This window comes from Clytia hemisphaerica, unplaced genomic scaffold (genome assembly GCF_902728285.1).
Source record: "Clytia hemisphaerica strain Z4C2 unplaced genomic scaffold, Clytia hemisphaerica genome assembly, whole genome shotgun sequence".
Classification (NCBI taxonomy): domain Eukaryota; kingdom Metazoa; phylum Cnidaria; class Hydrozoa; order Leptothecata; family Clytiidae; genus Clytia; species Clytia hemisphaerica.
Window position 1 is genome coordinate 618,953 of NW_027104380.1, and position 17,348 is coordinate 636,300.

At 35.5% G+C, this 17,348-nt stretch overlaps 1 protein-coding gene across 1 annotated transcript; it reads right to left on the reverse strand.

Moving 5' to 3' along the window:
• Positions 1–537: 537 nt before the first annotated feature.
• LOC136819156 (uncharacterized) lies at positions 538–14,727 on the reverse strand. Its single transcript, XM_067075361.1, has 20 exons — positions 14,112–14,727; positions 12,648–12,741; positions 12,245–12,467; positions 11,721–11,832; positions 8,504–9,994; positions 8,049–8,172; positions 7,869–7,924; positions 7,590–7,612; positions 7,271–7,389; positions 6,980–7,095; positions 6,449–6,597; positions 6,206–6,308; positions 5,641–5,817; positions 5,364–5,483; positions 4,997–5,116; positions 3,617–3,670; positions 3,076–3,182; positions 2,290–2,497; positions 2,051–2,129; positions 538–1,781 (listed from the first exon to the last, which is right to left on the reverse strand). The coding sequence occupies exons 1-19, from the start codon at positions 14,697–14,699 to the stop codon at positions 2,088–2,090; spliced, it is 4,026 nt and encodes a 1,341-aa protein (XP_066931462.1). The 5' UTR covers positions 14,700–14,727; the 3' UTR covers positions 538–1,781; positions 2,051–2,087.
• Between the last annotated feature and the right edge of the window lie 2,621 nt (positions 14,728–17,348).

Consider the following 17,348-nt stretch of genomic DNA (forward strand, 5'->3'; position numbering starts at 1 on the left):
AACTTTACTTTCACTACTTGGAAACTTAGGACATAGGTCAACTAATTTTTATGAGGGAGAGGAGACGCGGAGAGGAGAAAGAAAAACAAAAGTTTTTTTGGATAAGGTATTTCAGCCTCTGTATATGAAAATAAATTATTACTTACAATACTTATTGGTGTGGGCTATTCAAAAATGCCAAAACAATCGTATCACATATTAGCAGCTTTCAAAGAATTGATTCGTTATCTAAGAATAGGCCTAATTTGATGAAATATCAGACGGATGAAAGAGTTCACTAGAACAATTTTATAAGAATGAGAGGCCCAGTTCGGGCTGAAACCTAAAAATGAGAACGATTGCAATTAACTAGTTGAAATTTAAGATTGCAGAACCAAATCTCAGAAAACTGCTAATTTCACTTTCACTCCTTACATACACAAAAAAGTAATGTATTAAATACGTAGATCTAATCTAATGAAAAATAACTACTGTTTTTATAGAATTTCGAAAAGGACTAGGACGTGCAAGGACAGTGTAATCTACAAAAAGTAAATGTCATGAGATTAAAGATCTCTTTTCATTAGCATCCATAACTTTGCGCTGAAAATAAAGACTTCATAGAATCCATAGAACGGGTTTCGCCACCTAATAAAATAAAATAATCATTACAAAAATTAATTCTACAAAAAATGATATAAATAATAAGAACGTGTAATAAGAAGTAAATATATCCCTATGCACCCCTTGCAAATTTGATCAACAACAATTCAAGAGGAGTACCTTAATCAGGGTCAAGTAAGTATGAGAAATAACCCCTTCACGTATTTTTGTAATAATTTTTTCAACTTTTATTGGGGAAATATTTCGTCGCGGAAAAGACTGGCCATCCTATCCAAATTCATTCCTCCCGACTACATTTCCCCGTTAAGGTAAGTCGTCCGAATATCCCTACATTAACTTCAGTGTATTTGAAAATGTATCAGTGTAGAAGGGCCATATGCTATACTACGAATCCTAAGGGTTAGCCCCTATTTGCATGGAAAAGATTATGATGTATTCAAAAACCATAAGAGGCGAAGCCCCCCCCCCGGGCACTTAGGTAAAATTGGGTAAAGGGTCCACGTGCCACTGGTCAGGGTCCCTTTCTTAGACTCTGGAGATATCTGACAGGGTCCCAAATTTACTAATTGTGAAAATGCGGACCTGACGGGGTCGATTTTTGGTCATTTTGGACAATATTCAGTGTGGAAATTAGAATAATTTTCAATTTTTTCGTCCACTTTTAGTCATTTTTGCCATTTCTCAGGGTTTAAATGGAAAAATATTTCGATTACTAAACATTCATATCTGATAGGGTCCACTTTTGAAACTCAAGCGGCACGTCCCCTCGGTCGTCAAGGTCAGAGCCCCCCCCCCTCCGGGGGGGGGGGGAGAAGAGTGAATAATTCCATCATTTGTCCAGCTCCTCTCTCCGTCAAAAAAGTGTTTCGTGTCCATATCCACAGTTCAAGTATATGATAAGTGTATTCAACGTTTAAAACATAAATTTTCAAAGTGTATATGCATTCGATTTACATTTCTCATTTTTTAGACATCAATCGGAGATTGCTTGTATCCACAATATAAAGTTTTGATTCTTTGTTTGGTTTATCTTCATATGAATAAAATGTTCCAGAGTGTATTGCAGTTGGACGTTTCCCAGAAATAAAATGTGGATCGTGAATACATATAACAAGAAGCCGGCTGTTTTTATATTCCCATGTTGTTGAATTCTAGAAAGATATTGTACACCATAAAACCTGAAAACGAGAACGGTAATCTAATAAATACTTGTCACAGTGCACCCTTGATAAAGTAAATTGGGGTTTTGCAGAAGGGAGAATATCGAGGGAACAATTTTGGGGTATCAAAACCTGAAAGGAATTTTATGTGATAGTGGCATATCACTTTTTCTAGCGGTAAAATCTCGTGTAGTAATAGAAAATCCAAATATTCGAGTCCACTGTGGTCGTTGTTTATAAAAGGAAAATTTATGCTTTTTGATAAGCTAAAGAATGTTTCGGCATACCTTCAGCATTGATTCGACCTCCACACCTTCCACAGTGCTACCTCAGCACAACGTCTGTTTTCAATGGTCGTCTCTTTTTCTGAAAATAAATCAAAATGTCCACATGGTTTGGCTTCTGCAAGTTGTAAAGAAAAGAAATGAGGAACACAAAAAATATGAGTAAGACGACGTGAGAATTCTCTGAAGTTGAAAAATAAATTCATTGTATAGAGTTCAACCGATATACTAAACATTCTTACCACTTCAGGGTCTGAAGGTACTCTGGATAAGAAATCCAACAATTCGTTATTAGGTATGGCATTTGGTTTACGTATTCTTTTGGTGAATTTGTTGACACCCCATGCCAGCAGAAGGTATCGTATGGGAACAATGTAGAGGACGACTGTACCAAGAAGCAGGATGACCATCAATAGATATGAAAGGAAAGGTACTGACCAATTGAACGTGCTAAAAACAAACAAAATAATTACACATGAAAGCAATTACCTTATGAAAATTATTCAAAATTTGATACATCCTACTAAACCTGAATAAAGCCTTGTTATGGAAAGAGTCAGAGCACTTATTTTGCGATAAAACTAGACAAAAATGTAAACGCCAGCAATTTAAGCAAGAGAAAGGAGAACTACCGTATTACTACGAATATTTATTAATTTTTTTGGATTTCAGGAGGGGTGTTTATTCGAGGGGGGGGGGGCGTTTGAAAGAATGGGGTGTTTATTAAACAATTTATAAAGAAGGTCACTTTAGTAACATGAATTGGAACCTTTTTTTGCCTTCTCGTTATTATTTGAGTACAAATATGTCAGGGAAGTAAAAATGGTCAAAACCAGTTCGAATACAAAAAGAATACAATTATTGTTGCATATCTAAGCTTTTCTTCATATTATAATTCTTTACTGCCACCTGTTTCGAATAAACGCCCCTTACGCCCCTTCTAAGGGGAGGCGTTTATTCAAAGGGGGCGTTTATTGAAAATTTTTCCATAAAGAAGGGAAGTTTATTCGAATTAATACGGTATTTACTTTTTGATTCGTTCACCGAAAGAAGCGACGTCGTCCATCTTATTTTGTACCAGTGTACAAATATTGTTGATGGCTTCCAACTTCTCACGAAACGTCTTTGAACGGCCCTAAAGCAAGTCAAGAAGAAAATAACATATAATAAACATAAAAAGGGTTGCGGAACGAAAAAAGAAATTTCGACATGAACAAACGATTGTCAAACTTTCATTGGTAATGTTTCCCAACAGCAAAGTTAGTGGCCTTTAGGCTGGTAGTTCATCTGAATAAATTTATGAATATTTCTTATCCTATCTTTTCTGTGACTTTTTGAAATAATTATCTAGCCCTTTATATAACATAAGACAAATTTATTAACAATTCAAAAAATGTATTATATATTTCCCTTCAAAATGTAAAAGAAAATAGTGTGGAGTTTGAAAGATGATCTTGAGCTTTTCAGCCATCAGAACCTTTATCTTTGGGTGACAGATGATTAATATGATATAAAGATATACAGATTTTTTACGCAGACCTGCGTTAACCAAATGGAAGGGAGAGATACCTTTTTATTTTTTTCATCATCGTCATCGTCATCATCATCTTCGTCTAATTCTTCCTGAAATGGAAACAACAAACTCCATTCAATCAAACCTCCATCGGAGAGACTTTCTCTTACTTAAAATTGATCAAACCCGTTCGACCCCGGGGGGGGGGGGGTACTAGGTTTGCGAGGTGACGGGTATGTCCGAGCCGAAAATCGAAAATCGAAAATCGACCCTTTGAGAGACAAAATTTTGGTGATTTTGGGACCCTTTGAGAGACTTTTTCCTAAATTTCGGTCCACTTTTTCCAAATTTTGGTTTAATTTTCACCAAATTTTGGTCAAAATTCTTGGAAATCGTGACCCTTTGAGAGAGAAATTTTTGATTTTTGTGATTTTGGGACCCTTTCAGAGACTAACTTTTGAATTTGTACCCCTTTGAGAGACTTTTGAGGAATGAGAAAAGGTACCCTTATGGCTCGCACATACCCGGCACCCATTTTGCCTAAGTACCCCCCCCCCCCGGGCGTTCGACACTCTATGGCTTCACAATCCTTACTGCACATCAAGGAACTTTCTTCAATTGTTTTTTTCATTGTTTGGAAATCTTTGCCTATTTTGCGTGAGATTGATTGCTCGTTAAATTAAATCCAAGCTGGATATATTAAGGCTCACTCACAAAACCACAAATCCAAAAGTTTTTAGGATATTTATCTCGCAATTTTTAACCTCGTGACAATTTATATACACAAAATGTAGCTAACATTTAAGCATAAGCATAAGAAATAGATGGAGAATTAACTCCTTTTGTTTCATTGTACCTAATCATCGGAAGCAAACTGTTCCTTGCAATGGGAACAAGTGATTAATTTTGTGTGCACTCATGGGAATATTAAAGTTCATAAAAAAACTGAATAAAAAGATGTCGGATTTTCAACAACTCAATTGTGAGATAATAGCTTTGTTGATCAAAATAAGAAAAAGCTTTCCGTAACAAGCACAAAATCCTATATTTCTAAGGGTCCCATAAAATCATCAATAAATTTCAAAAAGAATTCTATATTACGATTAGGTAACCTTTCAATTAATCATCCATCAGAATTTGAAAGCCCCCTCCCTTTTAGACGTAAAGATTTCTAATGAAGAGATTTTCAAGGAAAATGTGCTGAAACTCTCAAAATTAGCACAGTGTTCGCCCAAAAATACATCGATACACCTAAATCATAGAACCTTATTTATTGTAACCTTAATTATTTTTGTATCGCGTTTGAAAATTTACATTTCAGTTTTTTGCTTCCAATTATAGGCCAATCAAAGAAAACCGATTTGAATTTAACGATCACTATTTTTATTACCTTCATGATTTTAAGGAAAGGCAGTAAAACTGCAAAAGTTTCTTACCTCTTCTTGGCTTTGTTTGTTGGGTGCGAGCATAAAAACAATATAATTTTTCAGCAAGACCAAAAACAAAATCAAAGGTAACATAAATGCATCGAAATTCATCACTAGTAATATGTAGATCTGAAATAACAACAAAAAAAAAACAAAAAATTGTGTATCAGTCTAAATTAAAATTGGAATAGATGGGCACAATCCGTCCTACCCAATGAATCATATACTAAGAGTGTTTACACGAAAAAAGCCCAACGACCACAATTTAATAGCGACCTAACTCTGAAGTGGTTTTCTAAAGCCAAAATTGAATGCAAAACTGAAAGGGAATGCAGTAATCTTACAAAATTTGTTGATACACAGTCCAAAGACTTACAGTGAAAGCGAAAGCACTCCGTAGCCTGAATTTCCAAGTGAAAAGACTTTGTATGAATTCGCCCGTTGCTATGATACTTCGTATGAGGTTCGTTATTCGATCTACGTTCTTTTGTAACAGCTGAAAGGAGAACAAAGAAAATAGATCGTAAAATCCGGGCATGCGTTGATTTACTGAAGTTGCACATCAACCAAGATTATTTTAGCTCGCTTCGTTTTTTATTTGGTTATCAAGAAATAAGAATGTAAATAATTGATTTCAAAAGAAACGGACATACCTGCCGCCTAAACCTGGGCGCTTCATCGAGAACACGTTCTTCGCGCGGGTTGACCGTTCGAAGACTGGCACGAATAGGATTGTAGACCACGCCTAATGTCATGATAAGATGCCCCTTGGCTTGTGCTTGTAAACGTTTGTCTTTCAGTTGAAACAAACGTCTTTCCCACGAAGAAATCTAGACATGAAGGAGAGTTTTCCTTTCAAGCTCTTACATATGTAATGTAAATTACAATTACATAAAGAATTAAAATCACTCGAATAAGTCGATTATAAAATATACAGGTTGCAGAATTAAAGTCTGAAGACAAATCACGCTTTTACTTGAAATTTTTATGTGCTTGTTACAAGACATTTATTTCTGATTGACACTAATAAAGTTATCAGCGGTAAGTTGTAAGGCAAGTAACATGGGAATAAAATCACGTGAACTTTTACGAGTAATCACATGTTTTGACTGCATTGACATGATTTTGCAGCCCGTGTAGTATGAATTAAATTTTCAAATTTTGAGGCAAATTCAACTTAATCCATAATAGATAAAGAGAATCAGACAAAGAACTCACCGATAACAAAGGAATTTGAACGCGTCCTAAGAACTCTGGTGCACCGCGTTTATCTTCGTCAAAAACCGTGATCTCCAACACCTCGTGAATATCATATACCGGTCTGTAAAATAAGATAAAGAGGAGGCGGGGTTAACAATCAATTAAGACCGACCAAATTACCTCAAACCAAAAACTTGGTGACATATTGTTGATCTTTGTGTGTGGAAAGTGTTCGATATAAAAAGAAAGAGAAATTCATACAATTCATAAACTTTGTCCCATTGCGGGTTGAGTGTTTTATATATGGTGGGCGTGACAAGACGTTGATTTCCCAGTTCTATGACTGCAAATGGATCACTTTGTCCACCGATGTCTTTAGCAGCCAAATTACTTGCTCGATGTAGCTTCAACTAAAATGCAAACGATCCTATTGAACATCTTTCGTCAAATGTTTTTTAATGGTAGCTTCTCAGATTAATTGACTGATTTCTAGCCACGGTAGTGCAGTGGAAGAGCATACACCTACGGTGCGCAAGGTTGATGGTTTAACCCTCGAACGGGTCATACAATAGACTTAGTACAAAAATGATACTTGATACTTCTCAGCTTAGTGCTTGGTAATTAAGAGAAGAATCATGAGTATATGGGGCAATCCAGGGAGAAATAGTGGCGCTCTCCCCTACCTCCTGGTAGAGAGCTATCGAAAGAGGAGCCTTCTGGTCGCCTTACAGACGTACTTACTAATTGACTGAATACTTGAAAGGTTCCACGAAATATAAGAAGTGAACAAACCTGCATCCACCCTACTTGAGACATTGCTTTCGTCGTTTTGAGTAACGAGAAATCGTTTTCAATCTCTTTGACACGTAATGAGTCATCATTGTGGATCTTGATATCTGATGCACTTCCTGAAAATATAAAGAATAATTTCCGTGTGAAAAAAAAACCCTTTGAATACATGTTCATTAAGCAACATTTGAGCTCTGTAATCGTGCAACGAAAAAAGGTTAATGTCGTTCAACCAAGTTGTAGTTGATGCATAGTTAAAGTACAAAGTAAATAACAAAATTGTGATGAAGATACCTTCGTTATTGAGAGCAGTAATGGAAATGTGCAGGCACAAGACACCAGGTTGATCTTCCAAATTCAATTCAACATAATGTGATTTCTCTTTCTCCAAAGAGTCCAGGTCCAAGCTTGTCCTGTTGAAAAGTTAGTGATATCTCGTTTAGTATGGTTTCAGATCAGAGGACACCTTAAAAACGGAAAACTGAAGGTTTCAATAATCTGAAACTGAAATACTAAAGACTCAGATTTGGACTCTTTTCAACAAATCAGGAAATATTAATCGTACAAAATCTTTAAAGAAATACAAAAAGATGAGCCAATAAAGAACACAGACCTTCCCATGAACTCATCTTTACAAAATCATCCATCAACTTCACCAACGTTCATGCAACCGGTACAATATTTTCAAGTAATCAATATTTCATCATTTAATTTTGATTCAGGAAATCATCCAACAAGTACCTGAGAGATTTAGATCTACAAAAATCAGAAAATTAACTTTCCATAAGTGGAGATAATAACAAGTTCTCAAGGCAGGTAGGAAATTTTTCAAATACTTCGACAAACCAAGCTATATCTTAGGCGGTGAATGTTAGAAATAAAATAACCTTACCTTTGATTTGTACTTATCATTTCCAAGTTTGAAGCGTACGTATGGATCACTTTTACCTGAGATAATAATTGAATGATGAAATAATACTCGGAGGGAATAAAACGCTATTTTGATAGAAATTACCACAGAGACCACAGAAAGAAGACTACATAACTCTGAATCGAAAGAGTGACAAGATACCTGTGTGATCCATTGGTCGTAAATTGGTCCCTTTGACCAGGATTACAGAGAGAAGCGAGTCCCATATTTGACTCCTGCTGCTGTGCTTGGAGACGCGTTTGGCGGAACTCAACAATTGTGCCAGCTTTAAAGGAGAAAAAAAAAGAAAACAATTTCACGGAAGAATCCTGAAGAAATCTTGTCGATCTTTTTTGTTGAACTGTAAACTGGTGTCACATAGTTACTCATAGAAACTTTCTGAAAATTCTGAGCATAAACTATTAAAGGAAATCCAAATAAAGATAGAAATGTCTAGATTTAATGGATAGGGATTATCAATTAATTCTGTGAAAAATACCGAAGCATTCGCATCATCACATGGGGTCTTTAATGTAGTCGAGAGGTAAGCTTGTCAGCCTTCGGACAAATCAATTTATCAAATTATCATTGAGGTTTTACAAAACATCCGAAATTACCTCTTTCATGGAAGCCTGTTTTTCAGGCGAATAAAACCGATTCTTTTCTTTAGCCGGATTTCGTAAATAAATTGTGTCTTCAACTTTCTTTAAAGGACTGTTTGAAAAGTACGATGGAAATTTCAAAGCTCCTAAACCCGTTGCATCAACCGACAGAGTAGAGGCCTTCCGACTTGTTAATACTGGGGTTAACGGTTTAGGCTTGGTGAAACTATTCCCTGTAGTTATGACATCAACTTCCTGAAAGATGTCTCTTTTGCTCAGGTCAGTCTCACTTAAGCAACGTCTCTGTGCTAACGGGATTGCGTTCTCGTTGCCAGGTATCTTCAAAGAATGAAAGTCTCTTTTGACTTTCTTTTTAAACAGTTTTGTAACAGAGAATTTCTTTTTGGTAGAAGCTGGTTTTTCAAGCAATTGCATCTCCTGATACGGAAAATTGTCAACATCTTGTAAAACAGAATCATGGTCGCCTTCATTTTCATTGCACAAAGCTTCAGAACGGTAAATTTTATCTTCTCCAGGATCAAAAGCATTTTCCTCGTCAAGGAGAGATGGTTCGATAGCAAGCTCTACATCAAAGTCATCAACTTTCGTTTCTAGGGTATCACTGGCCACCGAACCATATTGGCTAGTTGAATCATCCTCGTCAATCTTTTGTGATATAATATCAACAGACACCGCATTAACATTGTCAATGATTGAATCTTGGCTAGAGCTCAATGAATCCATTATTCTTTCCAGCGTTTCAATATTTGGTGAAGTAATATCAGTATTTTCGACTTTGATATTAATGATGGAATCTTTGTAGGAGGGTTCGATTTCGATGGAATTACATTCACTAAGGTTTGTCAGAGATGAGGCTAGAGTGTAGTTGGAACAAAAATCATCTGCCCTAGATCCCATTAGCATGGCTTCGTGTTTGTCTTTGGTGTCCTCAGGCCCGGATTGGGCCTCTGATCCTTTGTGTATTTTGCTTTGTGAATCACTCAAAGTTTCAAAACCTGCACCGACAGCAGATTTTCTTTCAGTATGGGCAAACTCGCTGGCATCTAATACCCCTTCAAAATGTCTTGAAATACTGAGTTTTGATCTAACATTTTCCTCAACCTTGGTAAAGATAGGCTCCCCTCTTTTTTCTATAAGGTCCGCATAGACCATATCAAAAGAAGCAGCGTTTGGAACCTTTCCTTGAAAGGGAGCGGTAGGGAGAGGTGTCAGATTCTCTTGCAAGTCAACATTGCTCTCTGTTTTGTCTTTCAGTCTTGAGGAAGGTTGAATTTCGTACATGTGTACATTCCTCACTTTATCAAGTTTTTTGGTTCTCATTTCCGATTGATTATGAAGAACAAATTCTTGTTCACAAGATGCACTTTTAGTGACTGGTGAGGATCCAATGACGTAATATGCAGTATTAGATTCTGTCCAGCTTTCTTCGATTCGATTTCGTTTACTCATCCGTAGCAATGGTAAAGTCAGTAATGGAAAATCTATCTATCAATCTACCAATCATTCAAATTGAGAATGACAATGATCAGTCTGCGCCACTAACTCGATCGGGAAGATTCTTCCACAATTGGAAGATTCTTCCGAAATGGGAAGTATCCTCCCGAACGGGAAATTAACTTAACACCCAAACGGGTTAACGGACTTCCAGATCGGGAAGAAGCGAGAAACTAAGGAAAACTCGATCGGGTTGGAACTTCCCGTTTGGGAAGTTTACGCAGTTTTTTCACAATTTAACAAGATTTCTACGGTAAAGTCTACTTTTCTTTCGGTGAAAAACCTTAAAATTTGATGCTTCTTCACCTCCAAAAAGTTTCAACTCTCGCCGGTCATCGTACAGCTTCGCCGAGATTCAGTCAATTTTCAACTTCCCAAAGAGGAAGAATCTTCCAAAACGGGCAGAAAAAAATAGAGTAAGTTCTTCCCGTTCGGGAAGGTTCTTCCCATTTCGGAAGAATCTTCCCGATCGAGTTAGTGGCACAGACTGATGATAGTATTTATCAATTTTCATCTCACTCTACAAAGTTTGCAAAATATTACATCGTATTATACCATTACTGTACGACCCAGATTTCATTTTAAGTTACATTGATGTTATTTTAGTTGACCAAGTAAAATTCAAAACACTTATGAAGTCAAGTTCTTCTTTTTCTGAAGAGGTAAAATGAAGCTGCAGCCGCAAGTAATTTAAAACATCATTTCTTTTCCTTTTGTGTACCTTTGATGTGAAATTACGAAGAAAAAAATCAAATTTTTCAATATTTGAAAAAAAACTCTTGATAAAATACAGCTGCAAAGAAAAGTGAAGGAAACGAAGCAAAAATATTAAAACATTGAAAATGGAAAGAGGAAATTAGCAAAAAAACCGGCAATTTCTATAAATACAACAAGACAAGAACACTCGAGAAATGTATACTACCACATCAGAGGCGAACAAAATTCAACCTTTACTTCAAAATGTCGACAAACTCATTAAACTTATTCGATCAATTTTTCTGTAATAAATACACTTTATAACAAAATCTTCTAGAAAAACACCTCAACATTTCTGATAACTTGTTAGATATAGCATATCAATACTAACGCGCTTAAATTAAAAGGGAACCTAAACACCATTTTACTAGCATACAAATATATTTCCCAGATCATTCAGGGTGCCTGAATTTCGAGGGAAACTCAAGATAAGAAAAATAAAGAATAAGCCAAAGGTATCCTTGTTACCACAGAATGGGCAGAAATCAGGGGTCAGACACATATTTGGCTATAACTTTTGATCTAGATGAATTGGAATTCATCGAATTGGAAAAAAAGTTTGACCACTCATTTTAAAGCATTTTACGTACAAAATCAGGAAAATTGAATTTAAGTTTTTTGAAAACAATTCAAAAATTGTCAATTTTCAAGTATTCCATGGACTTCAAATTTGCCTTCAAATTAGACAAAAAAACAAAAAATCACTAACTAACTAACTCAAAACTTTATGCTGATTATGAAAACAAATCATTTCAGACGATTTTTGCAAAATTTGGGTTTTCCCAAATGTGCCCCCTGATTTCCCACAGCGTACCAGCGCTACTATTTCGGGGATTTCGAGTTCGGATAAACCACAGTATCGAGGTACTCCTTTTTATCACAACTTGAACAAACCTTATAAAAAGTGAAGTGAGTCTATAATTTATATTTTATTATATTTATAATTAAATATTTTACTCACTTCTATCGTTTCATTGGTTGATTTTGGTTTGATGGCTAACTTGAGCACTATTTTGCCCAAATCTTCTTGGAAACCATGTTTATTGATGAGTGGCAGTGATAATTCATGTTCCCTGTTCAAAAAAACGGTGAGAATATCAAGTGCATAACATTTCGAAGGAGTACTAACCCAGCTGGCACACAACGTTGTTTCAACGTTCGTCTAACGTTTAATGGTCGTTGTGAACGTTTGATAAACGTTGAAACAACGTTGTGTGCCAGCTGGGAAACTAAAATTAATACTTCCTGCTTTATATAAATGGTAGCAAAAATAACTATTTCAAGATTAAGAAAAGGAAGAGGTTTTACTTCAGAATCCTGCTACATTTCTTTGCCAGTTAAAGACTGAAAATTAACGTTAATCCCAAGTGGGGCCTATTTTTGAAATCTATAAACCCCATGCTAATTCACAAAGACATAACAACAAGTTCAAGGAATTCGTTTGAAATGAATTGACAAGGAAAACATTAGACACGATGAATTTACTTGTTGACTTCGATGTTGCCAAGAGACACACTAGCTTCTCCCATATCATCATCGTGTGATAGACGATCGAAATCATATACTTTAAAGACCAGATCGGTGTTGACGTCATCGATAGCCAATTGAAATTGCTCGTTCCATGATGGGTTCAAGTTACGGTAGACGATTTTGGTTTTGAAAACACATTTCGAGCGGAGCTTGATTTTGACATAAGGGTCGCTTGTTCCTAAAGATTGAAGCTCGTTATATGTAAAAAAATACATTGGCAAATTTATCAAGTATGACAGTGGAATGATACCTCTGCGAAATACACAGCTCATTTGTCACACATTGAGGTCCAATACACTTAACGTGATGGACAATGACCTAACGTGAAAGGAGGAAGAGCAGTATAATTTTCACCCACCTGTTTTATCTCTTGCGATGAGTCCTTGACCAGCAATGATCTCACCTTCCACTGAGAAATAAGAACAAACGCCACTCTTCCATATCGTGCTCGCCTAAATAACAACAAGAAAGATGGAACTCGATAAAAAAGATTTGTATTGATCGGGTTAGACGCGTAGAATAAAAGGTACAAATTTCAAACGTATCCAAAATATAGTTCCAGGCATCTTTACCGCGACCTGTGTTGGTAAAAATAACTGAATTCCACATTGTGATGACGTGACGTTTGTTGCATCACTTGCTCAATTTGTCGAAACACCTAACTCTAACTCTAGAGCATCATATCCGCAAATTGAGCGGATTATTACAATTCTCAATTTTTAAAGATTGCCAAACAAATCTCCCCAGGGAAATGTGGACGAAAATCAACAAACGTCGGTCCATTATAGTTAATGATGTAGTGCTTAACTATGCAATAGATATTAACCTAAACATGTAATTTTTTAGCTGATTCCGATTTTTTTTTGTCTGTCTAAATTCCTGTAAACAAGCTGCCAAAAGGGTTTATATCAAACAAACAACAAACACAAAATGTCAGGTTCTAGTTCAAGGGAAGTTGAAATTGAGGAATGATATAAGCCGTCAGCAAATGATGAAAAAAGTCCGGAATGGAGAAAATTGAAGACGTATCCCATCACAAGAAAGCGACATTTACCTGGGTTGCAGTCAACAAAAGCTCAGCAACTACGCCATAATCAAGACGACATCGACCTCTCATCACTCAACAAATAAAAAGAGAATAACAAACAAGCTCCAGGAAAAGTTTAACTGATAGTTCCTCTTATCCACACAGTTTGATTTTCTACACAAAAAGATGACTGGATGGATATTATTGTGAGATATCATAAAATTTAAAAAAGATGAGTGAAAAAGAGAGCAAAGGAGGGAAAGATGTATTTTATATCACATCCCATATGTTTCTCTCCCTTTTTTCTTATGTCTAAGTGATCGTGAATATTTAGCTCTTAGTAAGTATGTTCCTATCATTTTCAAAGTTCATTTTCGAAGTTCATTTTCATATTTTCATCTTCACTTAAACGCTTTTTTATTTAACATTTAAAGATTTTGAAAATGAAGTCAAATGATATGAAATTTCGTTATCTCTATTTTCCTTCTTGGTTTATGACGATTTTAAAAACTTTTGTTTTGAAAAAGATAAGATCTTTTCAGAGATGAACGAAAAACATTACGTCCTAAGCATGTTTTATCAAAACGTGCAGAGTTTAATAAGCCTTCACAGATAACTGACAATCTATGACAAATAATGGACTTATTCAAGCCCAAGTTCTTGAAGTATGTCGAGCTTTAGACGTCAATCATAACTTGAAGACTTGAACATCACACTCAGTAGTGTAAAGGGAACCTTGCTTCAAAGCACACTTTACACCCAGCAAAAACTTTACCTTCACTTTTTTAAACCTACCTCAGAAGACTCAGCATCTTGCTCATTTTCACTTTCTTCTTCATCTTGCGATGAAAAGGAGTCGTCCAATATTTCTTCATTCTCACTATTCCCTTCATCTTCATGTGAAGAAGAAAAACGGTGGCCCGACATTCCTTCTGAATGAACGGTATCAAAATGTACGGTGGCTGACAAGGGTGATGGGGTAAATAACTCACTCTTCGGTGGTTTCCAGTGATCTACACTTTCTGTCTCAATTGTTTGTTCAAAATGTTCACTACTTTCGTTTTGGGCCACCAAGGGCGAGTTTTGTATTGGTGCCGGATGAGAGAAATCGGACGTCTTGTTTGATGTACTTTCAATAATGTCTGGAATACTGAAGCCTACAGGTGAAGGTGCAAGAGATCTGGAACTTGTAGAATCTGCTAATACTTTCTTAGGAGTGTCATTGCGATTATACGAGATATTATCTTCGGAAAAAGAAAGAGTTCTATTGAGTTTGGATGTTGTTTTTGTATTTGTGGAGTTTCTTTTACGGTGAGATTTTGACGGTGAAATGCCGTGACGGAATACTTTTTTGAAAGATTGCAAGGTAAATTGTTTCTTCATTTTTCGTATCTTTTTTAATAACTTTTAATGATAAATAAATATCAGAAACTTTCCTTAGAAGCGCACCCTTTTGTAAAATTTATGAAAAACAGTCAAATATTATATTGTCCTTGATTACGGTGAATCCTCTGTATGGCAAAATCGAAAAAAATTTCAAGATATACTCGTGACAACGCACAGAATGTAAAACTACTAACCGATGGAAAGTAATAAAAAACTTAGCCCAGGACACAATATCCCAATCAACTCTGTCTTCCCTAGGATGTATACCACAATCAATAATTGCAATTTTGACATTTTATATCATTAAATCATACAATGTTAATTAGTGTTACAATGGTAGAAAAAAGTTTAAATCGATCAAAGAAAAGCTAATTCAATGAAAGGTTATATAAAGGTCTTAAATTCAAATTGAGATCCATGCTCACCTAAGCTTTTCGAAAGAATAAGTCACTTTAGTCCAAACGAATGGATTTGTATAAAGCAACAGTCTCCTGATACACAAAAGGGTTCACCCTAAATGTGAGGGAGGAAAATAAAACCTTTTCAAGATGGAACAAAGACAGATTTTCCAATGTGGTTTTCATTATAGATTTTTCATTGAATAAGGACATAGAGATTAGAGGGGAATTTTGCGGTTGCCTGAACGAAAACAAATGAAAAAAAAAGAAAAATTCTTCATGAAAACTCTCGTCGTTTTGCTTGAAATTATGAATAATTTGAATTTTTTGTTTTGGATGACCTTGTAAAAACATTCGACTGAAAATTTCTCTCCCATTTTTCATAAGTACTGTGGATTGTAGAGGAATTCGAAAGTTTGAAAGAAAAGAACCACTAAAGTTGTCGCAAAGGAAAAAACTGATAAAGTCTTGGAAAAGTCTTTTAATTCGCCTCTGTTGTTTAGTGGTGAGGCTCAAGCCTCGTTACTTTTGCAATTTTCCCTCATCCTTTTGTTGCGCTTCATTGGCGAGATTTAAAAGTTTGATGATAAGGACCGATGAGCCAAGCCTACTAATGTTCTTCATATCTTTATATGATTTTCAAGAAAGTATAGGCGAAGGAGTGCTTATTTAACTCTATCTCGATACTTTAAAGGGTTTCAAAATATTGTAGCAATATACAGTGCAGAGAGTTGCAAATAATTACCTGACCATGATAAAAACTAGTAACCAACTGATAACAGTTTCCTCCGTTGGGAGGAAAGCGTGATTGAATATTTTGAAAATAAAAGACTCGAGATGTCGCCAATACAAGCCGGTTATAAGATATAACGTGACTGAATCTTAAGCTACCCAGTGGCGTCAAAAGATATCCAAAAGAAAGTTCTAAACGGAATTAATTTCTTTCGTAAATTTACAGTGAGTCTCTTCGCGCAAAAATAACACAATCAGAACAGTGTGAATGTTCTGAACATTGAGCAGTGTGAGTGTTCTGAACATTGAGCAGTACAAGTCAGGTCCAAAAAACACTCGAAATACCATTCAAAAAAATCTACTTGAGGGTTTCAATATAAAACTTTTCCAAAATGCTTTTAAAGACGTTAAATATTGAAATGTGAAAGAATGAAAACCAAGAAGAATAAAGGAAAATTTAAAAAGGAAAAGCATAAAGGAAATCGATAAAGGAATCGATAATTAAAAAATCATAGTTTGGAAGGGCGAGAGCCTAACTACTAATGAGGGAAACATTGGGGGACGAACAATTTCAACGTCGAAGAGAAATATGAATATAAGTAAAATGTCGAAAACTAAAAAGCAAATTCTGATGCTAAATGAATCTAAGTGTATAATTTCATAAGGGTTTTCATAAAGGTGACTTTCATGAATTAAACTTTCAGGAGTAATATTAAAGCTTATAATAAGAATTTCTGAAATATTCATATCCAGGCCACCTCAACTTGTTGTTAAAATGCACTTCACCGTCAAAATCTCCTTTCATTGAAAACTTGGGTATCCCTTACTTAGCATTGAGGATTTCTCAACAGTGACCAACATGTGAATAGAAGAGTTGAGACCAAATTATCTCATCGAGAAAAATGTTTTCCAGACTAAACTTTTGATTTTTTTGAATGATGGAAAATTAGAGTGTAATTCAACAAAAACAAGATTCGCTCATCGTGAAGTTTAAGCTTGCCTATTCAACTGTACATCTTTTGAATTTCTCCAGGAACAATTTTTAAAGGACATTTAAGAAACTGTCTAGAATTTCTTCCTTTTGCACGAATTAGGAAAAAGCTGTAGCAGTAGTTTCAAGCTCATCAACTTCCCCCATCTAATTTGACAAAAGACAACCAGTTTAAACAGAAGAATGAGAGTGAAAGAAAAAAAATTATTTCGCTTCAAGTTCCAATGAGCATAGGCGAAGATATTTTTACTGACAGAAACGAAATGGAGCCGAAATACAAGCAAAACAGGCGTCGAACGAAGGAAGCAAGATGTTATCTCTAACAAATGCACCGATGACTTTAAAATATTGATCTGACGAAGAACTTTTCTCTATCCTGATAAAGAATCTAACTACCTATGACTTATTACTTTTTAGGGGCTCTTTTTTGTTCTTTTTCTTTCATCTAAAAAATTCAAGACCTTTTTGCGAATTATGGAGGGAAATATATTTGGAACAGTAGTCTATATAGAGTAGAGGAAATTC